General features: G+C 40.2%; 1 protein-coding gene across 1 annotated transcript; it reads right to left on the reverse strand.

Annotated features, from left to right (window-relative positions):
- Nucleotides 1-10,829: 10,829 nt before the first annotated feature.
- LOC143119208 (cytosolic phospholipase A2 gamma-like) lies at nt 10,830-27,108 on the reverse strand. The gene is made up of 12 exons (XM_076280553.1): nt 27,092-27,108; nt 22,280-22,373; nt 21,937-22,079; nt 21,084-21,285; nt 19,774-19,879; nt 19,537-19,689; nt 18,090-18,191; nt 17,618-17,788; nt 16,173-16,327; nt 13,768-13,933; nt 11,026-11,157; nt 10,830-10,846 (listed from the first exon to the last, which is right to left on the reverse strand). The coding sequence occupies exons 1-12, from the start codon at nt 27,106-27,108 to the stop codon at nt 10,830-10,832; spliced, it is 1,458 nt and encodes a 485-aa protein (XP_076136668.1).
- Nucleotides 27,109-27,836: the final 728 nt, after the last annotated feature.

Genomic DNA, 27,836 nt, shown 5'->3' on the forward strand with positions numbered 1-27,836 from the left:
GACCAGTAGCCTACAGTTCACATCCTCTAACACAAGAGAGTGAATGCATGAAAAAACCCTGCTTTTGACCCTGTGCTGAAGATGAAATCACATCTATTATACAACCAACACCGATGCTAAACTACAGTGGCAGGCAAACTTCCTTATTTCATGTTTTTAACCACTGAGACCCTTGTTCTTTAAATAAGTTATTAGTGCTAAACAGCAGGGGCGGACTGGCAATCTGGATGTTCTGGAGAAATGAAGAGGGGCCTGGCCCACCATTAACAATTGCCTCAGGCCATTTTGTGACTCTTGGTGTCTGGTGATGACGTCTGCTTGACCCATGTGGTGACGCCCATGTGGTGATGCTGACTACTGGTGCAAAAACACGACCGCAGCAACAGAAAAAAAACTGAAAAGTAACATTGTCATGTGATAAATGGCCATACCCTTTTTTGCCTCTATTTCATGAAACCAATTCATACCTTGGCCCCTAATTTGAAAAAAAAAAACAGGCAAATATTTTGGCCTAAGTCTTAAAGACCGATTCCAGTAGTTTATTCATAAATTCCTAACTTTCTTCTCTGTTCCTCTAAATAACACATTCAGAAGTTTTTCTTCATGAAAAAAATCCCCTCATGGCCTTAAGCAACACATTTTTATTTGATCTATTTGCTGGCGTTCATGTGCCTCTACAGTCACTTCAGGTCAGGCCCGTCGCTAGAAGGCAAGCAAACCAAGCAATTGCTTGGGGCCCCGAGCTGGCCAGGGGCCCCAAGACAACGACTGGTTAAGAATAAAATGCAACGACAAACTGTGAGCGCCCATTTGATAGTCAATGCAGTAAAGTGCAACGACACTGTTACCGGCAATACCGGGATCCCCCTCAAGGGGGTCTCTGTTGCTGCCGCGAAAATATAAAACCTCGGCAGTCATAATGAAGCGGAGTTATGCGTCCGGAAGCCAGAAGAGAAAGGAAGAGGATGACAATAAAAAACAAGGTAGTGGTAAGTGATAAATTACACTGGATAAAATAGCTCTACTTGTCTTGTACAAATGGTGTAATGTCGCAGCAGGAAGGCTAGCCTAGCAAAAAATGTTTATGTTAACTACCTGCCTGACGGCCCATGCTGCTGTAACAAACTAGTTAGCGCAACTTTTTTTTTCCCGAACGGACGGAATATGGTTACATACTGTAATATGTTTATTAACGGGATAAGGAAGACGCAGATCTGTTCCAGAATTACTGTTTATCGTATTTAATGACATAACATTGCTATAGCTTTGTAATAGGTTTTGATGAAAGTGGCATAGCTTCTCTGCTATACTAACTATTCGACCGTGATAATCTATTTACCAAATGGGGGTTAGGAAAACCACACGATAAATTCCGTGCGTCAAAGCAGACTGGAACATTCATGTCTAGTAGTATTCATGCACGCCAGCTGTTTACTGTCTTTAAAGCACCAGGTGCGTCTGTCTAATTTTCAAACAGCAGAATGCATGCTATGTTAAGCTACAAGTAGGCCTAGGCCAATGTATAACATTAGCTTTGGATGTTTTTACAGTAAGCATTGGTAGTTGTGAAAGCAGCTGCATCCCTTCTAAATATAAAAATATGGAAATGCTAACATATCTTTTCTTTCTCCCTCAAGGTGCTTTGCTTACATTTCTCAGCCCTCAGGCTCTTCCTAAGGATACCTCCACTGATGAAGATAGCCTGAAAGGTTAATCTTATGTGTGTGTGTGTGTACTTGTATTTATGTTGGATTTTTAAATTGCCATACAACCTGCACTCTTTATAGTTTGAACAATGCATTCTTTTTCTGCATAAGATGGCAGTGTTTTATTTTCTCACTTTGTGAGAACTGAAAAATGTTAATGTGAGTGTGTGTGTGTGTGTTTAAGTATGTTGGATTTAGTTATTGTGCACTTTTTTACATTTATATTGGATTTTATGGTACGGTGGTGTTTTTGCAAATGTTCAAAATGTTCAAAACTAATGCACAGTATATATATGCAACTGCAGTAGGCTATTTGCACTGTCAAAATGTTGTATTTATATAAACTGTGGGTGAACTTAAACTGTATGGCTATGCGGTGGTTCCTGTAGGCTTTGCGTGCGGTGGGGGGGGGGGGGGCCTCCATGTCCATTTTGCTTGGGGCCCCCAAATTCCTTGAAACGGCCCTGCTTCAGATAGGGGTGGCCACAGCCTAACCTCAGTGAAACGTTTGTAAAACTTAACCATGATACTTTGAAGGCCTACTAAATGACTTGGGCAACAGTAGCATGATAACATGGTAGCCAGATAATGATGATAATGATCAGCTATGTTAACTTGACTTTAATCGTACAAGTCAAGACAATTCTATAAGTGCCGTCAGCTGGTTCGTGGCGCAAGCAGGTAGACGTCTGATTATCAAGCCAACCCAAAGTCTTTTTAGGCTTCACGACACCAACCGTGCTCCAGCGGTGAGTTCACAACACATGATTGGCACGATGTCTGTAGCCTCGTGAGACCATCCTGATCTCGCGAGCTTCAGGGTTTCACTCGCAGATCAGTCTGGATACTTTCCGTTAAAGAAAATTTGGAGCAGTTCACCAAACGAACGTCCAATCAGCGTTGGCTTTGAGGCGGGTTGAGGTGTGACGCAACGAACAACATGACGGCATCCACAGAGATGAGCATAGCTATCGCGCAAGTTTTATTCAAATTAGAAAGTATTCCTGGGTAAACTGTGAAGCTATGAGTCTCAGCCATGCAGCTGGGAGGAATGAACGACACAGACATCCTCCACGGCTGATTCCAGTTCATAATGGAGGAATATACTATCTTCAGAAGTGTAGGGCCTACCGTGAAAACTTGATGGGAATTGTCGTTGATTAGGTTCATAAATGGTAAGTTAAAACATCTTAACGTTTGTCACGTTACCTAACTTAATTGTATGTTAAACGGCATTAGAAGAATACTTTGTTCATCTAATTGGTTGATTTGGCCCGTCGATAACCAACAAAGGTGGTGATAGACAGATGGTTTATCCAATCAGCTAACCAGTATGTCCGCCCCTTCCCAAAAGTTCTTCAATGAAAAGTTCCCAGATGGATATGCGGAGCAAATCCATCTGGCGGAGTCAGGTTACGATGTCTGCACATCACACCACATGATTGGCTCAATGTATACACATGTCGACGTTTTGCCAAGGAAGGGGTGGGAAATGTGTAGAAACGGCCAAATTGGTGTTACAAACTAACCCCATGCATTTCTATCAAGGGTTTTTTTTAGTGCTGTGTCTCCACATTAGAAAGTCTCTGGTAGTGCTTTACAAGAACATATGTGCTCAACAAGGAGAATGGGCGGAAAAAATATATAACGTAAAGTTCTTAAGATTAAGGTGTATGACTGCATATGGGCTGATTATAATAGGTAAGCTCTAAAGTATAAAAAGGTAAGAAAACAATTTAAATATAACAGTAGACACATGGCCCTTCAAAACCGAAATGAGTCATGTGATGCATAAAGGACCCCTGAAGAGATTTTTGTTTTTTTACCTTAAAATAAAGTTTCCAACATCATTTTGAAGGCCCATACACTCTTAATAAGGCGAATGGCATTTGAGCAATCTTATCGCTTGAAAAAAAGTTACTGTTGGAAGTTACTGTTCGGGTAGGAACAGACAGACAACAGAATTCTGTTGCTTTCTTATTGTAGTTTATCACATTATGAAGATGGCAAGTTACTTGCCTGCTGTGATGAAAATACAGTATGTTCACTAGGGTTGGGTATCGTTTGAATTTGAACGATTCCGATTCCAATTCCGATTTCTTATTTCGATTCCGGTTCCTAGCGATTCTCGATTCCGATTTTTTTAAGAGGCTGGGTCAAAAAAAGTTTAGGATATTTTAAATGAGCTAGCTAACCATCGGTTTTTCTCAGGGTATCTGCACATTTTCCAAGTGCAAATTTAAAGACTTTTAAGACCTTTTCAAGACATCTAAATGAAACTTAAGACTATACCACGGCAAAAAGATATATATGACTGTTTATGCAATAGTTTTTTTTTCTTACTAATTTTAACCCCCACCCCATTTTGGATGTCTACAGAAGTTACCAAATATAATTTGGCGAAAGAAAAATAATTGTGTGTGAATTACCTTCAAAGCTAAATGCCCAAATTTAGGGTCTGGGCTGCTTGCTTTTGAAGCTGGCTGTACATATTTGGTTTTGCTTACTGCTGAGGCTGACTGTTCTTCACCTGTGTCTGTAGTAGCCTAGGCTACTTGCCAAAGACATGTGCACTGGACTTTTAAAAGTTAGACTAAGCTATTTACATATTTTAATAAGCCTACTTTATATAATTTACTATGTGCATCTATTGTCCAATATGCAGCACAGCAAATTAAAGTTAATCCACTACTTTACATTTTGCATACCAGTTGTATCTAAACCAACCAAAGCTTGACTGAAACATTGTAAAACCATTGACTTGTTTTAAATTAATTAAGAGACAGGTCCTCCTCGCATGATCCTGCTGAAAACCGCTGGTTTCATATCAAGTACGCACGTATTATGAACACACGTTTTTATGTAGCCAGTCACCGACATTCAAAAAATATGCGGTTAGAGTTTACAACTTTTGCAAAGTAGGCCTAGCCTACTGGGAAACGCTGGCCGGCAAGCAAGCTGCTGGCAGATATTACAGGTAGGCTATTATAACTTAGACAGATATTTTCTTCCCTAGGCTAGGCCAGCAACACACGCTGGAAAGATGCAAACAGATCAACTTAACATATACAGTATTTCCTCCTAATTGCGAAGCACTGCACATCATTTGACCAGCAGTCTTCGCGTCCATAGTTTGTGAAACGATGCTGCGTCCGAGCAACGATTTTAGATGCCAAGCGCAACTCCAAAAAGGAGAACAAATGAGCGTCCGGTTTGAGGCTGCGCCGGACGCCGGACAGGGCTTTTAAAATCCATATGTCCGGCCTAAATTCGAACGTATGGCCAACCTATCGCTCTTTCTTTCTCTTGCTCATTCTACCGTATGCTTCCTTATTCCACGTCCTGTATATCTCTCTGGCCTCAGCTACACCACGAAAACGTCAGGCATATTATTTTGTACATAGGCCTACTGTATTATTACTGTTTTCACTCCTTTAACCACACCCGTGAAAAACATCTTCACTCTGCAACCACTACACTTCCTCCCGTAGCCTAATAGCCTAGTCATTTATACAATTGCGTTTTAAATACACGAAACTGGATTGAGACATCACTCGCTCTCTTGCACTCGCTGGCGGTCCCATACGCACATTTAATACCTCTCTTTCGAAAATTCAGTTGTATTTAAGACTATTTAAGGATCCGTGGTAACCCTGCTTTCTGAATGAAATAGTCTGACCTTCTCCATGAATTTTAATTCTATGAACTATGCGCTTCTTCGTTGGTGTTCAGCCGTTTCTTCTTCAGGTCGGTGGACTGGGAATCGAAACTAGGAATCGAAATTTAAACTTTTGAACGATTCCGGGAAAATCGCAAAGATAGTCCCGGTTCCAACCAATACTCGATATTCGATACCCAAGCCTAATGTTCACCAGTACTCACCAAAACACACCACTCCACTTCTTCAAGCGATAAAATAATTTCTCGCTGGGCGTTATTTCTCCAAATCCTTGTCTGTTCTTGTGTGTTTGATGCCAGACACGCTCATATCGTAATGCTGTTGTATATGCATATGTATGAATTTACATTTTCAACCTTACCAGAGCTAAGACTGCTGTTATGTTCTATTCCCTATAAATATTAGGCTAACTTAGCCCGACTCCCTCTTACAATGTAAAATTACAATTGTTAGTTGGACACTGAAAAGAATTCACTGCTATACAATAGACAGGGCACCTCAATTCTGCTCTTTGAAGGCTGATGTTTTTTTGAACTTTATGTTTTATAACCTTAACCTTGCACACAAGACTCTGTGGATACTTTGGTATTGATTTTTAGCATACAGCTTTGAGTTAATACTGATGTCAAGCCAATATTTTTGTCTTGAAGATACACTGTGACAGCTGCCAGGGCTGGCAGGCCTACCACTGAATCTGTTTTGGCCCAACACTGTAGAACAGTTTATTTGCTCTGGCTGTAAATAACCAATACAATAAATAGTTTTCACAACTTTTTGTGTGTTGCTATAGATTATGTCTCAGAATAACATATCATCACACGTGTGCATAAGGGCAATGACAGGGTGTCTTTTTTCAGAGTTAGGACATACACAGATTTGTAGACCTGTTTGCTTAATTTGCTTCTCTGAATTTGCTAAATCTGCACACAAACACAATACACTCAAGGAACACAAATGGAAACATGATAACATAGGCTAGTTTATTACACAGAAATTTGAGTTGGTATACAGTGGCTCAAAAATATTCTCAGTCTCCCCGTCGTTCTCCATAGTCATAGACAGTAGGAATCTAGCAAAATATGGGTTGCTACTCCCTCACATGATGTCATCACCCAGTTACGTTAACAAACATGCTACCTTTGCAAAAATCCCAATATACATGTTATTTTAACGCATTTTAAGACAGAAAATGTTTAAATATATAGGCCTACATATTGAGCACTTTCAGGGGCGGACTGGCACCAAAAATCGGCCCTGGCATATTTGGCCCAAGCGGCCCTCAAATCGGTCGGGCACACCTAATTAAATACAAAATCTTTGCATTACCCTTAAATATGCATATCTTTTCAACTGTCATGGAACACTGAAGCCTCATTGGTTATCTCTCTGACTGATCAGAGGTAGGCATGGAGCATATGATCTCCATATTCAAGTAGACTAACAAGCAATTATTAAAGAAGAGTTTCTGTTTGAATTCAAAGTATCATTTCAAATTATTCAATGGGCTACAATTGACAGCAGCACCAAAAATTACTGAAGCCTATGTGTAAAGAGTTAAATTACCCAGATTGTCTTAGACATTAATGTAATTTATACCAGTTATCACTGTAGGACAACTGAAACAACACAAAATAAACAGGGCTGTTGCTGGAAATATTTTATTCCTGTAGGCTATACTTCCTACCTACATTGCTGGTACATTTTGGAACAGTACCAGCTGCAACATGAACTAATTGTCTTTAGTGTCTGACAGTAGCCTAGGCCTATAGATTATATATGTAGCTTAGTTGGCTTGTGCATGACGTGACGTTTTGTAACCTACGTTTCCGTCAGTCTACAGTCTTTTATCCCTTCTTTACCATGATAACCCTCCCAAGATAGAACCACCACTCATGCCATCGATGTTGAATTTTGGGCGTCTGATCTGAAACTGATCAATCTGACCAACAACTAGATGTACCGCAGAGCGGTACAAAATATGACCGCCGCCCAGTCCAGCACATTTTTTCCACAAAAAGAAATCACGCTGAAAGGCCTATATGATTCTAACTGTCTCACTAAATTGCATTATCCACACTCAATTCTCACTGGTATCTGCTAGACAACAAGTACCAAAACATGATTAGTTCATAGATTTTCACATGTAAAATTCATTTTATACAACCCCACCTCCATCTTGCCTGTTCATAATTCTGAGAAATTCTTGATTGTTTGTGTTATGTTTATGTTATGTGTGTGGGTGTGTGTGTGTGTGAGTGTGTGTGTGTGCGTGCTTGTGTGTGTGCCTGCGTATGTGTCTGTGCATGGAAGCGTACATATGTCTACTGTGTGAGTATGTGTCATACGTATGATTACTGTGTGTGTGTGTGTGTATCTGTTTGTGCACATGTGTGCACATGAAATGGGTTAACATGACCCCTGGAGGCAAATATACGGAAAAAAATGGTCATCCTAGGCCCTACAGTTCTCAAGATATTCACAGAGAACTGTGTCTGGCCTACCCTCCTTTCGGGGGGTCCAGTCCAGCGGGGGGGCTACAGATCAAAACGAAAAATGACGGTTCCATGCTATCCATGTGGGGGTACATGCCCACCAAGTTTTGTGTACCCCGGTCTTTCAGTGTCCCGGGAATCCTTGTTGGTGTACGTCACTAAATGTACACATAAATTATTTTATTGTAAGGCCCCCCATGAACGAAAGTACACAAACCTTGGCATGCATTCGGAGGGTGTCATAATGATCCTACACTTTCAATTTCGTGCAGTTTTGACCATGTCAGCCAGAGATATTGTGATGAAAACACCTAATTTTTTGCTTTTTAATTTTTAACTAGGTGGCGCTATACATGAAATAAGTGGTAATGGGATGGGTTGACATGGCCCCTTGAGATCAATATACAAAAAAAAGGTGGACCTCCTAGGCCCTACGGTTCTCGAGATATTCACAGAAAACTGTCTCCGGCCACCTACAGGCCAGTTGGTGTATAGTAACATAAATTAATTTATTGTGTGGCCCCCCATGAACGGAATTCCACGAAACTTGGCGTGCATTCAGAGGGTGTCATAATGATCCTACACTTCCAATTTCGTGCAGTTTTGACTAAGTTAGGTCACAGATACCTGCGATTACAACACCTCATTTTTACTTTTTTGTGTTTAACTAGGTGGCGCTATACATGAAATGAGTGGTTATGGAATGGGTTGACATGGCCCCTTGAGATCAACATACAAAAAAAAAATGGTCCTCCCAGAAAACTGTGTCTGCCCTACCCTCCTTTCGGGGGGTCCAGTCCAGCGGGGGGGCTACAGATCAAAACGAAAAACGATGGTTCCATGATATCCATGTGGGGTTACATGCCCACCAAGTTTCGTGTACCCCGGTCTTTCAGTGTCCCGGGACTCATTGACGGAAATTTGGGCATGCGAAAAAAATAAATAAATAAATAAAATAAAATAAAATCTGACTAAACCTATATGACCGCCGCTTCGCTGCGCGGCGGTCATAATTACTTTGTTTACAATATTTCCAGGCTTCAACCAGTGCTGCTCATTCAGACTTATGTGCACAATTATTTATTTAAGTGTTTTTCATGATTGTGTTGCTATTTCTTTTCCCTGTTTGCTTTGATTGATAACTGAGGTGATTCAAATCAGAGGAAGGTTAAGTTTAAAATAAAAGTGTTTAATTTAACTTTTTTCCCCTTCTGGTCCTTATCTGAAATAGATAAAATAAAAAAAATAAAAATCAATAATTATCGATATCGACTGATATGAAATACTTATATCGTGATACAGTTTTCAGCCATATCGCCCAGCCCTAGTCAGTATGGCATGTCACAGCCTACCTGCTTCACCACTGAGTTCTTATCATGTAGCCTCAACTAGGCTCGCACTCTCCGCCACCTGCTCACTGTCCCTTGCTCTGTATATCCTCGTTCAGACTCAACGAACTTCAACATGTTGGTGACATATGCTAGCCTACTTGCTATATTGTATTGAAGCTTCTACATTGGTGTTCATTTTGCACAATTGTACGGCACCCGCCGCAATTTCGTGTAGGCAACTTTGATTAACTTTTGATGCGCTCACAGAATCCTGGCTCTGAGCCAAAATGGGAGGGGTGGGGCCTGACGTGAGCTGTTATTGGATCAGTCCAGTGTCAATATTGAAATGTAACCAATGGGCGCTGATTGTCCTTCGTTTGGGCCGATCGTTGGCCAAAATAATATATAGCCTATTCTATCGGCCCAAAAGGTGCGTCGGCCCACCGGGAAAATGCCCGGTATGCCAGATGGCCAGTCCGCCCATGAGCACTTTATTTACACAGTAATTGGTTGTGGTGGTTAACCTGCACTTTACACTTTAAGGTAAAAAGTGTGCATAGGATGTCTTAAGTAGAAGTAAAACATATCTGTACAACTCACGGTACAGTATTGTGATCTAAATGTTAATTGATAATAATATGTACAACACTTCAGTTGTTCTATTGGCTCTGTGCGCTAGGTAGCTAGTTAACCGTTTTTGTCTACGGTGGGCAAACCCGTTTCCTGTTCGTTGAAATAGCTGCCAACAACAATCACCTGAAGATGAGGGCTTTAGTTGTACCAAAACGTAAGAAATACAATGTAAGCCTATGCGAGTGTTTTAAGCGTCTTAAAGCCGTGTGCGGCTCTAAGGAGCACTGTTGTGTGCCACTCTGCTCAGCCGTTCAAGTCGTTATAAAAGCAATTTTAGCCTCCACCTTTTTCCTAAATGCCAGCCTACAGTACGTGCACATTGGCTGCACAAAGTAAGAAGAGCAGGAATTTCGGTGCCTGACCACACATTTTGGTACAACTAAAGCACTCATCTTCAGGTGCTTTTTGACAGCAATGACAACAAACAGGAAAAGGGTTTGCCCACTGAAAAAAGTAGTTCATCGATCTATGCACAGCCAATTCGCCTTATTCACCCGGCCAGAACGAGGCTGAAGGGTACACTTGCCATTACACCTAAGTCCAGGTGTAATGGCAAGTGTAAGCTGGGTATGTTTAGGAAACGCCCCATTAGAGCTGAACTTCCTGCACCATCATATTACTAAAGAAAACTAATCAGAATTGCGAGAGAAAAAAAAATTGCAAGGGTTTAAAAATAGAATTGCGAAAAAATTTCCCAATTTTGAGGAATTGCAAGAAAGAAAAAAAACTCAGACTTGTGAGAAATAAACACGCAGAGGTAAGCTAGGCTACTAGCAAACCCTAATCACATTTTGTGTTTAAACAAGCCTATATAAACCCGTTCAACTTTTGTAGACTGGTCAAACCTTTGGTAAAACATTTGACTGGCTACTTACAGTAGCAAGGAAATAAGGCAAAAGTACACAAACCTCTTCCCCTGCACTAGTTAGGATAAAAATTATGTTGTTTTTTGGTGTGTCTATTCCCCCTAACACTGTAAAATAGCCATCTAACGGCCTTTTTTGCCTTCAAAAACAGAAAAACAAAAAACGAGGAACAAATATCTCTGACCATGGTCCGTATGTATATGTTGAATTTTTCAACACAGGGCAAAAACGGATTTGACAATTCCCATTGCTTTGGGCGCTGCGCAGCCTCCTGCAAGTCCCGTTGCTTGCGTCGCTGCACAGCCTTTTCTATCTCACTCAGGATGTTTCCTCGGTTCATCGTCACATTTTCCGCTGCCAAATCTGCCAAGTGATTGATCTTTGTTTTGTCTCGGTAGGTTGACTGGATGGTTGCGTATTCCTTCCTTTCCTTTTCGATTGCTGCTTCATCTGTAGATTGAAGAGAGAGTGTGAAGCCATGGTAAGTAAGCTTTAATAAGGGGTGGTTCTTGGCCACAGCGAGCCACAAATCAGCCTGAAAGGAACTTTTTGGGAAATTAGGTTATCTGCCATCTACCACCAGAGAGATAAAAGGACATACTGTATACCATTATCTTCTCTGTGTGAGCAATAACCCAGTGTGCCACCATTAGCCTAGCTTAGCATAGCTCACTGGAAGTACAGTAGTTACACCAGTTAGCCTATAGCTCCCTTTTAGCTACAGTACTATAAAATGTATTCACACTCTTAGATCTTTTCACCTTTTATTGCTTTAAAATGGAATCATGGTCAACATAATTTGGATTTTTTGACAATACTATACACAAAACATAAGCTCTTTAAAGTCAAAGTGAAAACATATTTCAATACAATAGGTGATCGCATAAATATTTACCCCTTTCCAAGTCAGTCACAGCTGTGTGGATTGGTCTCAATTAGGCTTGCACATCTGAATACTCCTTGGAATAAGTCAAAGTCTTCTTAAATTAAGTCAAAATGATCTTTCATGATAGTGCTAGTCTCTTCATACTAAAAACAAAACCAAATAAGATTTTTTTTATCTTACAACGCACTTTAAGAATAATGACACATGTGGCTTGCAGTGTGCCTATATGCAAATCTCCTCAAACTCAGAATCAGATTGTCCTCCAGAATTTCCATGTAATCTTTCTTTTCCATATAATTCTTCTCTATTTTTTTATCCTTTACCTTTCCAAGCATTCAAAAGCCTGCTACAGAAAAGCATCTCCACAGCATGATGCTGCCACCATCATATTTAGGAATGGTGTGTTTGTGGTAATGTGCAGTAGCTCTTGCAGATGGGTGTGGACGCTCACCTGGTACCCTGGATTACAGATTACCTGACCGAGCGACCACAGTTCGTCAGACTGAAGAACTGTCTCTCTGACACTGTGATCTGCAGCACCGGAGCGCCACAGGGAACTGTGCTATCTCCAGTCCTGTTCACCCTGTACACATCTGACTTCTGCTACAACACCGAGTCATGCCACATGCAGAAGTTTTCTGATGATACTGCAATTGTGGGGTGTATCAGGAACGGGCAGGAGGAGGAGTACAGCAGCCTGGTGGAGGTCTTTGTGCAATGGTGCAAACTCAATCATCTTCAACTTAACACTTCAAAGACCAAGGAGATGGTGGTGGATTTCTGCAGGTCTAAGCCCACTCTGCTACCAGTCCACATTGATGGGGTCAATGTGGAGGTGGTTAGCACCTACAAGTATCTGGGTCTCCACCTGGACAATAAATTGGACTGGTCAGCCAACACTGATGCACTCTACAAGAAAGGCCAGAGCAGGCTGTACTTCCTGAGGAGGCTGCGGTCCTTCAATGTGTGCAGTAAGCTCCTCAGGATGTTCTACCAGTCTGTTGTTGCCAGTGTCCTCTTCTATGCAGTAGTATGTTGGGGAGGAAGCACAAGGAAGAAGGATGCGGGGCGAATTGACAGGCTGGTAAGGAAAGCTGGCTCTGTAGTGGGAGCTGAACTGGAGTGCATCACTTCACTATCTGACAAAAGGACCCTGAACAAACTGATCAACATCTTGGACAATGAGTGTCACCCACTCCACAGCACAATTGTTAAGCAGAAGAGCCTGATCAGCTGGAGACTTCGCTCACTGCCTTGCACAACTGACAGACTGTTCAATGTTCTGTTCAATGCCTCACTTAAGGGAAGAGGAGAGATAGACTTCTCTGCATAGTCTGTCTGCCTCTTCACCCCCTCCATGTTTGGTACTGTCTGTCCACTAGCCACTTTTACCACTGTCTTTATGCCTCACTGTTTGCGTGCTATATTAGCACATTAGCACATATGCATAACCCCCCCCCCCCCCCCCCTCCATGCCACAGCTGAACTGTGGCCACACTTATACATTTTCTTAAATAGTTAATATATAGATATATAGACTTTACTTTACTTTATTTCTGCATTGTTGCACTGTTGGACTTACTCATTTGCCATCACCACTATCACCATTGCACTACCACCATGACACTCATTCACACAGAGCACCTTAGAGCACCTTACCTTACTATGCACAGAGAATCACAGGCTCAGTCCCTGCCTCAGTCATTGCAAGCGCCTCTGATTGATTAATCACCACTATGTGGATACTGTTTTTAGAATTGATTTAGATTAAGTGTTAGTTAGTATAATTTGTATTTTTGTAATTTGTATTTTAGTATATTTTTATATATTGTATTTAAGTGTTAGTTAGTATAATTTGTATTTTAGTATATTTAGCATATTCTTTATCTTCTACTGAAAGAATGTGTTTGTGTTGTCTGTATGCTGCTGAGACCTTGAATTTCCCCTGGGGATCAATAAAGTATCTATCTATCTATCTATCTATCTATCTATTTGGTGTCCACCAAACATAGCTCTAGCCTGATCGCCTAAAAGCATAATTTGGTCTCATCAGACGATAGAACCTTCTTCCATTTGACCTTGAACTCTCCCACATGTCTTTCGGTGTGTGATTTAGATTACTGTGAAGTGTATGCTCTGAAGTGTATGCTTTAGTGAAGAACACAGTAACTCACCCTTGCAGTTGTCCATGTTAAAGACAGGAATGTGGATTACAGTTGTTTTGCCTTTTTCCTCAAACACATAGCAGGACTTTGGGCGTTTAGGGTCCAACCGTGTAAAGTCCACATTAGGGAAGGGATGGCCGTTCTTGTCTGCATAATCACTGGTCACTTTCAGTGTCTGAGTATGTGACAACAGAATAGTGATTGATATACGGAAAACAATAATTGCAATATGTTTTAACATATTAATGTACAAGGCAATTACAAGGCAAATCTAATATACTTGTAGTATATTTGAGGGGTTACTTTTCTAAGTGCTATTATTCGTCACAGATTCCCAACATGCATGAAAGTCTCATCTAATCGATGATTCTCATCTAATCAATCTAATTCACATTTTCCCTCACAACCAAACAAGAAGAAAAGTTCGGTCTAACAACAACTTAGGATCTATTTTAGAGTAGTTTTGTTTTGTCTTTGTCTTTTTTTTACTATAAGCCACTGACCGGGCTTAGAATATCTCTATACTTCTGTCATACTGCATAGAGGGTCATAAAACAGTTTTTTTTAACTTTGTAAGTGTACAGAAAGGGTAAAGGACTTGTCACTGCATTACGTTACTATTATTCCTGTCGCCGCCATCTTGTGTGAAGAAACTCTGTACAAGTTGATTACCAAACTGACCTCCTTTTGTGTCCGATGACTTGTGCTGCATTCAATAATCAACTTTAACAGACGTCTCAGATGGGAGCGACTGAAAAAGAAGAAATCAAGTGTGCTAATGCACTGACTGCACAGTACTTTTGTATTAAGGTTTTTCATGTGACGTATAGGTTCTTTAACGCTCTGTTTACTGCCACCTGGTAGGCAAGGGACGTGTTGAACCTATTGGACTTATTCACTCGGCGGCCAGAACGAGGCCACAGGGTACACTTGCCATCACACTTCAGTCCAGCAGATGGTGGTGGTAATGCACTCTGCCAAAAAAAAAAAAAAACTTGTTTTGGCAGTTTGCAAATGGAGTGCATTACCACCATCTGCTGGACTGAAGTGTGATCTACTGACCTGCACAGGACGTTTAGGCAGAGGAGACACAGCACTCAAAAAATCCTCCATAGAAATGCATGGGGTTAGTTTGTAACGCTAATATGGCAGTTGTCTACACATATCCCACCCCTTCTGCGGCAAAACGTTGACATGTGAATACATTGAGCCAATCATGTGGTGTGATGTGAATACATTGAGCCAATAATGTCGTGTGTTGTGAAGACATCGTGCCAATCATGTGTTGTGATCTCGCCGCTGGAGCAAGGTTGGTGTCGTGAAGCCTTGCGCACGCGCATTTCTGCCGAAATAGATGCCCGATGAGTGCCCAAAAAGTGTTGCAATATGGCCGCTGAGTGGAGGGACTTGCCTAAAAGGACTTTAGTTTAGGCTATTCTGTTTTAATTTCTTAGCATTTACTGTGATTATATAATCAAATGACACTTATGTTAACTCGAAACAGAGGGACAGAAGATAGGAATGACATGTGATTGATGAGCACAAATTTCACAAGACAAATTAGAACAAACTCTTCTGGTAAAATATATTCTTGTCATGCTTAAATGTTGCACTTTTTGAAGCTTTTTGTAACTATTGGAACTATGTGTAGCCTATGCAACCCGACTGTTGTGGGCTAGCCTACCACTCTGCCTGCCCCAGTTGTAAACAGTGACGTGACATTATGATGTATATGTGCAAAACCTTAATATCCTTTCTGTACACTTTCAAAGTTAAAAATACTCTGTTTTATCTGCAGGGACCCTCTCCTCAGTATTGCAGATGTATGAAGATAATCTGAGCCTCCAAGGCTATGGTTATGTGCTACTCTGTTGCAAATTCATATTCTGGTCTTACTCAGATTAACATTGTTAACATCCCCAACAACAGTTTACACCCATTATTAGACCCAAGGTTGTTGTTAGATCAAACTTTTCCTTTAACGTCTATTTACTTAAATTAAGATGAAATGGCATGGCTGGGTAACCTGACTCTCGCCAGATGAATTTCGTTCTGCCTAGCTCTACTCATCCATCTGGGATCGCTCCATTGGAGAGGTGTTTCCGAAGGCTGGGCCTTATCAAAAATCCTTGCATATGATTGGATAAGCCACTTGTCCGTCATCTTTATTGACGCTACTTCAACCACTCACATCGAAGCCAACCTGTGACGCTGAGAACAGTCTCACAGTCGCTTCTCGCTACGTCACATCTATTAAGCTCTCGCCCTGCATCCTGATTGGCTCTACCATAAAATCTGATGCCGAAATCACTCCCAACGGAAGCGATCCCAGATGGATGTGAGTGGAGCTAGGCGGAGCTAGGCGGAACGAAATTCATCTGGCGAGAGTCAGGTTAATGGCTGGGAGCTTTCACCTCAAAGGGGTCTCCATCACTGAAATCAAAGGATATGATGAGATCTATGCATCTGGCTGCTCTCAGGGCTGATGGATATGGTGAGTTTAGGTAGAGTCCAGCATCTATCAGATGCATCTGTTTCTCTTGAATCATGTCCTTAGGTATGGCATCATCTGTAGCAACATTCACCACAGAAGATTAAACATTTGTTTCATGAAGACAACAGTATTTTATTTTGCCTTTTTCAAACTTTTTTCAAAGAAAAGCAGTATCACCTTGAAATTTGTAGAGGAAATTAGCCACAGTTCCAAACTTCCAGCCAATGAACAATGGCATTACATGTCTCATGACCCACCACACTGAAAAGAAATGACATTTGTGTCAGTATATGAAAATGGTACTCTTCAATTTCAGACTTCATAATTATTTAAAAATTATAAATAGTAAATTGTGTTGTCTAGGTGCTGTAGGCAAACATGCATTCTTTGTACACTGTACTCTAAAACAAACCATTGTTCCAACAAACCATGCCACTAATGCCCCCATACACTTTGAAAAGATGTTTGAAGGATTAGAGTCTGACACCATCTCACATGTGAAAACTCCATGCAATGGAGTCATGCAATGCGTTAATACTGGCCCACAAAAACTGTTTGTGCAAAATGTTGCCATGCTACACACAAATTTGGGTGGGTCAGCAGCGCATAGACAAGGAAGTTCTCAGTAGGCCTGCATTGATTCTGCTATACCACACTCTTAAAACAAATGTGTTGTCCCTCTCTGGACACAGAATTGCTAAAAAACAATGCAAGTTGTGTTATTTTCAATGCATGTTGTGTTATTTTCAACACATATTGTGTAACAAATTAAAAAAAGGAAACAACACAAACTGTGTTGTCCCTATCTGGACACCGAGATGTGTTAAAAACAACACAAGTTGTGTTGTTTTCAACACATTCGTTTTAAAAGTTTTTAAGAATTTTCATTTGACATTTGAGTTTGACTTGGCCTCCGGCGTAACTATAGTAGGTTCAGCAAGTGCAGTCGCACCAGGGCCCGTGACCTCCCGTGACTTTTTTTTAGAACTTTAGAATGTTAGAGCACGGAGAGTGAAGCGTCACTTTGACGATCTATCGGAAGGTGAGCGCTTAACCGATGCAGAGAGATACTTCAAAGTGCAGGTAGGCTATTTAATGCAACTCTGGACATCATAATCAGTCTTTAACCCTCTCTGATTGACGTGTTCTTGACAGCTTTCAATGGCTGTTTCTGAGTGTCCGTGTGGATGGAATTATTTTGCAATATGAAGTACGAAAAACCCTCCGTTTTAAAAAATACCCGGCTATGTGTGGACAATAGGATCTTTGCGTCAATCAAACAGATGGCGATATTGGCCAATGCACGACTCAATTTTGGATTCACTTGCCTACTTAGTTACAGAATACTTTAATGAAAGCTCTTACCATCACCAGCTGTGCCTCCGATTTGAGAATGATCGTGGCCCCATTTGTCTACTGAGGCTACCAATTCATCATGGATGCTTTCCACATGTTTCTCTTTCTCTTGGTCAGTCAGGCCTCCCCAGCTCTGATGCTCTACAAGCATGAGTGTGGGGCTGAAATCTGCCCAGCTCTCTAGATGGCAGTAAAACAAATGTCCGTAAGTCCATCACATAACTACAAAACCTAAATAAAAATAAGAATACCAAACCAATATATATATATATATATATATATATATATATATATATATATATATATATATATAACTTTTATAAAACACTGTCCTGCGGTTTTTATACAGTGTGGCTAATACACAGGAAATTACTGTACCATTCTCTATTATGTTTGAGAAGGACTCAAACTCATACTGTTCAGTTGGTTAGGGTGTGTAAATAGTTGGTTGGTTGGTTGTGTGTAACACAAAATACTCTACCTCCAAGGAGACATTGCAGCCTTTCCAACTCAGAGAGGTTGTACTCTGGGTCTGCATAGTTCTTCATCAAATCAGCCAGTATATAGAGAATGTCAATCTTTCCTTTAAATAAAAAAAACAAACATACATTATTTGGATTTCTTCTAACCAACAGTGGTATTAAAAAAAATGTATGGAAAGATGTTAGGCTACGTAATATTGTCCAACATATGTAAAGGTAGCAAAACCCTGTAGTCTATGACAAATCAAAGACATTTACCTGGATTTGTGGCATTTTCAATCACTGTAAAATAAAATATAAATACAAAATTTAAAATATTAATTAACATAATCATTTTATGAGAAATTGGTAGGAACACACACACATACGCATGCACATACACACACACGCATGCGCGCACACACACACATACACACACACACACACACACACACTGCAGGCCCTACTAAGAATTCATTAACGTCAGATGGCGGAAAACATCAGATGAAAAAGGTGAAGTTTGGTAGAGTGTGGTGTGCTGAACAAAACCGGAGATGTAACGTACCAGGACTAATTGAGCTGATCCAGTCCCAGAAAGCGTCTTTCATATATTTTTTGATTTGGCCAAAATCTCCCAAAGCAGATCCACAGATTCCTGCAAATATCAGGGTTGTCATTAGATATTAGTGCATTTAGGGCATGCTTATCCTGGATAAGACTTAAGAATGTCTTTTCATCACCCATTACTAGCATCAGGACACGCGCACACACACACACACACACACACACACACACATACATCCACACCCACCCACACACACACACACACACACAATCACACACAATCTGAAGCAAACGATCATTAGCCAGATATTGCACATGCATCTATCAGTTTACAACTAAAGCAGATGAAAGAAATGTTTTTTGGCCAAGATAATCTTATTTTGCTGTGGTTCTAATTGTTGTTAATGGTTAATGATGGATAGATGTTAATACCATTGCCTTGTTTACATTTTTTAATACCTAGAACAACAACCCACTATTAACGATACCCTCCACAATTAGGATAATTCTAATAACATAATCTGTGTTATTTGACTAAGGGGCCACATTCAGACATCAGGGGCGAATAACATCATAACCCATGCTATATGATTGAGGGGCCCTGGAAGGGGTTCGATCTAGGCTCTCTAGTATCATACCTCAATGAAACAGGAAGTTATGGATTAGCATGAGAATTCTAGGCGTGCCAATATTTGTGTCACGTTTCATTTTCTAAAACAAATAACTATTTCTAAATGAGGGAATTATTACTAAGGTCTTTCACCAACCGATGAATTAATAGCATATTTTACTTATCTCTGCCTTGGGTGTGATATCTGTAAGGGGTGCTGTAATTTAGAACATCAGTAGCTTTCATTGTGTCTAGTTATTATCCTGCATTGGGGTGTTATAGCAAAAGATAACCTTGCAGTTGAACCATGTCCATTGGCTTCCTCTGCACAGGCTGCACAGGTTTCATTGTCCCTCCCTCAAAGTCCCTCTTCAGCAGTGATGTCTCCACGTAAGCTCCAGGCTCTAGGAAGCCAACTTCATGGGGGCTGAACTCAAACCACATTTCTGTTCGAGGAGAAGAGCTTTGAATTTTAAGAAACTTTTCATTTTCTGTCAGATACATTATGTGTGTACTTTACACTATTGCACCTTTTTGCTGTCCCTTGTGAAAGCAATGTTTTTCCATTGCACTGTAGAGTGGGTACAGACGGGCTCCATTTCCATCTTGGTCTAGAGGTCGACACTCCTGCTCCAGCTAACAGGGCGAAATAAATACCATTCACTCTTCAGATTTTATATTTGTGACATATCTAATCTAACAATATCACACAAATATCAGCGTTACATTATCAATGGCATCATAATGTACCTTTTCTACCTTAAAGTAGCACTAAAGAAGATTGGCTCTTGAGGTACCCCTACAGTTGAGAAGCGCAATGATAAACAATCTAAATATATGTCTTTTGCATCAAGGTATAAACATAAATATTAGCGTCTGATTAAATTATTGGCATCTTATGCAAACAAAGTTGTAATAGGGACAATGGCATAATCCCAGTCATATCCTACCCGTTTACTGGTAACCAGCCTTGCAACACTCTCCCCTGAACCGGAGAATCAAGAATTGCTTTACGGCAATTGTGCAATAGCCTGCTATTTGTATTAAATTGTAATATTACCTTGTCAGTCAACATGGCTCTTCACTGGTTTGGCCCGAGAAGATTTATTTATGAGACTTGTGCAAGATACAAATACTCTGCTGTAGGGGGAGCCAGTTAGCAGCAAAAAAAAAAAAACTGAAACTGCATTGGATACATTTAAATGTATTCTTTGTTTTCCGTTTTGGGTCAACTGTTGCTAAGCATTACATTAGTGTTTATGGTATACAGGGGGTGGGAAACAGTTGTACATTTTGTCTCAGGGTTGAATATAGGCTACTGTGCTGAAACTCACAGACAAAATGTGCAATGATATCACACTAAAGCTTATAGCTTTTCAGAAGATTTTGATTAGGTTTAGTATGAATGGTGGTATAATTTTCAGTTGCTTCTTCTCTGTTGATTTTTAATTATGATTATTTGATTAGGTCTAATATGATGAATGGTTGTCTGGGGTCAATTATGACACACATTGCAGTTGGTTGTAACTCAAATGTAACAACTGTCCCCAAAACACTCATTGCATTGAAATTAATATTACAGAATAAATAAGAAACCTCTGCTTGAATTAGTTACGTAAATATATGTATAAAATAAATGTATTCATACGCGTAAACATATTTATAAAAAACAGAGCAACACAAAAAACAGCAGTGAAACCTTATTGTGGTTAATTACCAAATCGCAGCATTCCTCAGGTGCTCTCAGTGTAATTTTTTACTGAATGTATGTAGGATCATTAAAACAAAAAACTTATAATAGTATGTGTCTATCTGTGAGTAAAATAGTATGTATACTCACAGATACACCCTTTATTCTGCAAGTAAGCACCCCCCACACATCAGAGAGGGAAAAATCTCCTTCCGCATATCTCTGCTTGAACCACTGGACGCCATCATGGAATGACACACTGTTCTTGTTAGACATGCTCAACAGTGCTGTATTTGCTGCCTCCTCTGCATGCTGTGTCCACTGTGGGTCTTGATATAATGAGGACACGCACCTGTAACCAATTGATACGTATTCACATAGAGCAGATAGTGGACATGAGCAAAAAGGCAAATTTGCAATTTCAGGTCAAAGTCAGCTCTGTGTCGTAATGTTATTGAAGATTGTGGTGATGCATTTTGTCTTTGATCTGCATATTTTTAATCTTCATTGGCACAAGGTGCTAATATTGAACCACAAGGAATCAATAGGCCTATTCAACTTGGTGCATCGCTGCGAAGATCTGGCTGATGCATGCAGGACTTAACAAAATACATGTTTGCACTATGCAAAAGTCCAGCATACATCATGTTCAGCCAGATCTGCACAGTGCTGCATGAAATCAAATGAGCCTCATGGCATTACCAAGGATTTCTGCTTTGGATCTATGGTCGACCAATGGCAGCTTCAGTATTCTGCCTCAAACTGCTGTCCTTTATGACTTCATAAGGGTACTGAAACAATCCTGTGTTCTTGGGGTTGGGACCATTCTTCATAAAAATGCAGACACACTTCTTAATGTGTCAGCTTCAGCAGCCAATAGCAGATGAATAGTGTTTGATGTTGTCATGATTATTCTGCTATTATACATAGTGCTTTACTTCTTATTTTTCATGTAATGTTTTTCGACAAAAGCATTTGTCAAATACCATAAACATATACTGACCATGTGGATCCAGAGACTCCGGCCACATACTGCATGCATCCTAGGAGATCTTCTTTTCCCAACTGCCGCATAACACCAAGGAAGCCGATGTAGGCCCTTTGGCCACCCCCAGAACCCAACAGTGCCACACGAGGAACCATGTTCTGGGAAGGAACACATAGTGTCGTAGCAGAATTCAATTAAAAAATATATTTTAATGATTCCTTTGTAATCATATTATCATGATTGGTCTCAAACATATATTTATGACCGTAGAAATGCTGTTTCATTTTTATCAACTTTTTATCGACCCTCCTGATTAATCTATGAATACTGATGAATGCAAACGTGCAGGTTAGCTCACCTCAGGACAGTGAATGTCATGTATTTTCAGTGCATCCTGTATTTCTGTTTGGCTTTTCTTAATGAAATTAATCTCAGGTGGGCTGAGGTCATCTCTGAAAGAAAAGTTGTGGAGATTTGAATTTTATTAATGGTTTATTAGATAAAGTGTACCCATCCATGCTACTATGACACAGGACAGAACATTTTAGTTGCCAGTGGACAGGGGTAGCACTGTCTGGCATTCAGAACCAATTATTTATAATTCTCTCATTTTGATGTCAGCTGCAGCTTATAATATATTATTGAGATACAGAAATGCATAAATTAGGCCTACAGTGCTTCCTAATGGCCGAATTTCACAAAACTTGACATGCGTCCAAATATTTTCATATTGACCCTATATGTCCAATATTCAGCATTGAGCATTGCTGAATATCGGAGGGACATGATCCCCTTAAAGGTGCCATGTGTAAGAATTGAGGTAAAAATATCCAAAAAATGAGCTACACGCATCAAAAGAATGAGAAGAAATAAGGGCGATGGTGTCATTAAAAAAAAGACAAGGTATAGTGCTGCAGAGATATCAACCTGAATTAGCATGCTAAATTACTAGCCACAGCCCGACAGGTGTCATAATACCAGTTTCGGCCATGGGAGGCAGTATGCGGGCAACATAACCGCCAGCCAAACTGCAATATTCGTGTCTCGGTTGTTACTCTAGACCAACTCACTTTCTGGAGGTATACTGCCCCATCTTTTATGGAATGTGGAGTATGAATTGATTTTTTGGCGGACATTACATATGGCACCTTTAAAGCATATTATGATTATGGCCTTGAAAATAATAGCAGGACTGTGTTGACAAAATACATAGAACAGCATATTTCATGACACTGACAGAAAGCTTTTCAAAATAAAAAACTGTAATCTTATGTTAGGCTACATATTTTTACATTCATTTTTCTTCCTTAGTATTTAAAGTTTCCAAATGAAGGGGATTTCACATGAGAAGCAACACCCACTAATATTCAATTAATTTTCTATTAGAAGTGGGCTAGTGTTAATTTCGTCAGACAACATGAGACGAAATATATTCGTCATCTACCTTTTTTTCCATGACTAACACAAGACGATGAGGAGACTGCACCAATGTGTGACCAATGTCCTGAAACACTGACTATAGAGCTGCACAGTCCCGCCCACAGCCGATGCCGGATGTAAAAAGTCAATGCAATTTCTCCATTGACAATTGCGGTGTAAGCCATAAAAACTTAACTGCACGTGGTAGACTTAAAACCAGCTACGGTTGTACTAAGCGATTGTATATGCTCCTATAGACACCAAGAGTTCGTGGGGCACTAACCTTGTTTTGAGATAAATGCCTTTTATTCGCGATCTCTTGGATAAGTACTTCATTACCCACAATCCTGAACAATCCCACACCCACAGTTATGCCTCTGATTGGTGGAAAGGCCGTTATGGTCATAGTTTGAAACTTTCTCAGCGGAAAAATATTGACAAAGATGGAGGAGTTTTTTACTGCCTATGGCGAAAATCTTAATGTGATTAAAAACTTTCTTGACGAATATTGGTACTTGTATCAACAAGGATTGGGGTTTATACATCACACGAACTTAGTCAGGGCCAATACACTATCAAATAGACCACTGTAAATGTTAGTTTAAACACTCAAACTTTTCAGGTAGGCTAGCACTAGCCGACAGGCTAACCTTCGGCATTTCCGACATTGTATGTCATTACATAATGCAGCTAACATTAGCCTACATGCTGCAACACAGGTATGAATATTATGTTTTAGTGAGTGTCCAAAGGGGTGAAAGCCACTTTAAATCGGGTCACATTGTTGACTGTTGTGTGTCCGAGAGTCAGTTTGTGGGTTTTGTAAGGGTCAGCAGCATGAGGGACAAGACCTACAAAGTTGTGGTGAGTTAGCTAAGCAGGGAGGTTGTAATGTTAATGCTGCTAGCAGTGCTAGTTAACATTAGCTAGGCTACTGTAGCCTTCATATTAATACTACTGTATGATTCATATTAATCATTAACCTAGGAATACTTCGTGCATTTAATGAACATTTTGTGTAATAATTCACGGCAAATTAATAAACTGAATATGGTGGTCCAAGAGCAGACCATGCATCAGCCCGACTGAGCAGTGATGACAGCATAGGATGAGTCAGGTAACGTTATGAAGCACTGCCGTTAACGTTAACCGCTTTCACACACACGATATAAAATACACGATGATAAATATAAAATTCAATATCAAAACACTATTATTTACACGATTACTCCTGAAATAACTGCTAATAACTGCACAATCACTATATAAATATCACTGTTTGGAGGAAAGGGTTGGAAATGAAATATTTCGCGCTGGTTCGTGCTGCTTATATATTTTTCAGTGAGGCCCGGTGGTTTATGGGATGAGTAGTTCCTTCGCTCGGAAATGAAAATATGTACACAGTCTTGTACCTTTGACTTTTTTTGGATTTTCTCTTCGTTTTTTCACTCGAAATGATATGTTGTATGCTTATGAGCTATGCCGTAGCTGGTTAGCCTAAGACATGCTGTAAAACTCTTTAGATACGGATTTTTCCAAACGTCAATGGGACAAATGAATGGGAAGCTTACATCCGGCACCTAACCGCGTTTTGGCTGTGGGCGGGACTGTGCAGCTCTATACAGCATCACAGTCCCGCCCCTCCTCCGAGAGAGCTTAGTTTCCGGAAGTAGCTTTCCCATTCATTTTTCCCATTGACGTTCTGGAAAAATCCGTATTTAAAGAGTTTTAGAGCATGTCTTAGGATATCCAGCTACGGAGTAACTCATAAGCACACAACATATCATTTCGAGTTAAAAAACGAAGAGAAAGTCCAAAAAAAGTCAAAGGTACAAGACTGTGTACATATTTTCATTTCCGAGCGAAGGAAATACTCATCCCATAAACCACCGGGCCTCACTGAAAAATATATAAGCAGCACGAACCAGCGCGAAATTATTCATTTCCAACCTGCGACAGCAGCGAACCCTCTCCTCCAAACAATGATTTTTATATAGTTAATAGCAGTTATTTCAGGAGTAATCGTGTAAATAATAGTGTTTTGGTATTGAATGTTATATTTACCATCGTGTGTGTGAAAGCGGTTAACGTTAGCAACATTGTGCAGTGCTTCGTATCTGACTGCCATCCTGATGCATGGAACGGTGCATGGTCTGCTCTTGGACCACCATATTCAGTTTATTAACTTGAATTATTACACAAAATGTTCATTTAATGTACGAAGAAGTATTTCTAGGTTAATGATTGATATGGCTCGTACAGTATGAAGGCTACAGTAGCCTAGCTAATGTTAACTAGCATTACCAACCTCCCTGCAAAACTCACCACACAACTTCGTAGGTTTGATAGGTCTTGTTCCTCATGCTGGCCCATACATAACCCACAAGCTGACCCTCGACACACAACAGTCAATAATGTGACCCGATTTAAAGTGGTTTTCACCCCTTTGGACACTCTTGATTTCGTCCTTGAAACTGAAATATTCACGGGCCGGGGGCATGGACGGTTTGCTAACCATTTTACTGCAGTGTATACCAGGTGGTAGCATCCAGCTTTGCTATCAGCTAGCTAGCTAGTCCAAAGGTTTAAGTTCTTAATGGGGATATACAGGGCTTTTTATGCCTCGTCTAAGTTGATGTTTCATATAAACAACAATTCATGTTCATAGAAACAACAAGGTCACTAAAACATAATATATTTCATACCTGTGTTGCAGCATGTAGGCTAATGTTAGCAGAATTATAATGACATTCTAATGTCTGAAAGGCTAATGATTAGCTAGCCTATCGGCTACCTGAAAAGTTAAGTGTTCAAACTAGCATTTACAGTGTTCTATTTGATGGTGTATTGGCCCTGACTAAGTTTGTGTGATATATAAACCACAATCCTTGTTGATATAAGTACCAATGTTCGTCTAGAACGTTTTTATTCACATTAAGATTTTCGCCATCTTTGTCAATAATTTTCGCTGATTCAAGTTTCAAACTATGACTGAACGGCCTTTCCACCAATCAGAGGCATCACTGTGGGATTGTTCAGGATTGTGGGTAATGAAGTACTTATCCAAGACATTGCGAATAAAAGACATTTATCTCAAAACGAGGTTAGTGCCCCGTGAACTTTTGGCGTCTATATGAGCATACACAATCGCTTAGTACAGCCGTAGCTGGTTTTGAGTCTACCATGTGCAGTTAAGTTTGTATGGCTTATACCCGAATTGTCAATGGAGAAATTGCATTGAATTCTTACTTCCGGAAACTCCTGTGGGCGAGAGACAGTTCCAGGGCTGGGCATGTAGTTTGCATTTCTTATTTGAAATAAGACATATGGTTGACTTGCAAATGAGTGATAGAAAACTGATTCACAAATGAAAGCTACAAATACTCCATGTTTTTTGCTGCCCTCGACAAGATGCACAAAACAAAGCTTTCTGTATGAACCCCATTGTTTTTGTGTGTTTATTTGTGTCTGTGTCGGTATATATGTTTGTCTGTCTTTTCTGTATTTGTGTGAATGTGTATTTGTGTACTGTCAAAATGTCAATTATTTTTTACTTTTCTTAAAAGTTCCACTGTTTGGACCCCTAATAATGAGAACATAAACAATAGGGTTCCCGCCGCTGCTCTGCTTGGACCCCTAATAACAGTAAAAAATAATTTACAAAGGGCTTTATCTAAGACTTTGCACTGAACACAATGCACAGTAGGACCAATATATACAAAAATAAAAATTTCTGCTGGCTGTAACATACCTGATCTCCACCGACATGTCTGCAGACCAGCTAAGGAGAACATTATTAGGGATCAGTATCATTGGTCAGTTACGATTATAAATGGTTGCATCAAAGCATATATCAAAAGCAATTACCGTATGTATGAATGTCATTATTTATTTCAACACTATAAAACTAACCTAGAGTATGAGACACAGTTGACAAATATATAGATCAGGCATTTGAGTGTAAGTCACTGAAACTTACCTTGTACAAAATCCAAAAGTCTGTGATAGAAGGGGAGTCAAAGGGACGTGTGTTGCTGCTGTGTAAACTCTTGTCTGACGTGCAGCACTAGAAATTGGCAACTGGTTCGTCACAAATGCTGAGGTGAGATTATATGCCATGAAATATGGGAGGAGAAATGTCTGATGCAACTGGTTGGTCTTGATTCTAAGAAAGCCATGTTGGTATCAGAATCAGAATCAGCTTTATTGGCCAGGTTTGCATGAACAAACAAGGAATTTGACTCCGGATAATCTTTGCTCTCAAAATACAATACTCACTTAAAGGGACACCAGAAGATCTTTTCCTTTTCTTTGCGTCTTCCGTCAAGGGTTTTCGCTGCTTCTTCGCCGGCTCTGCCATTATACACACATTTGCAACAATCTCTAGCATTTCGTTAGCCTGCCTCTGTGCTGTAAACTGATCCTGCTTCGGGTCGGCGGGTAGGATACACCGAACTTGCAAGTGGGATATTCTTCCTACAGGCAGTAGGGGCGTT

The sequence above is a fragment of the Alosa pseudoharengus genome, unplaced genomic scaffold (assembly GCF_046254945.1).
Source record: "Alosa pseudoharengus isolate Yale_2024_CS ecotype anadromous, Long Island Sound unplaced genomic scaffold, YU_APseudo_1.1 YU_APseudo_1.1_scf_1, whole genome shotgun sequence".
Taxonomy (NCBI): Eukaryota; Metazoa; Chordata; class Actinopteri; order Clupeiformes; family Clupeidae; genus Alosa; species Alosa pseudoharengus.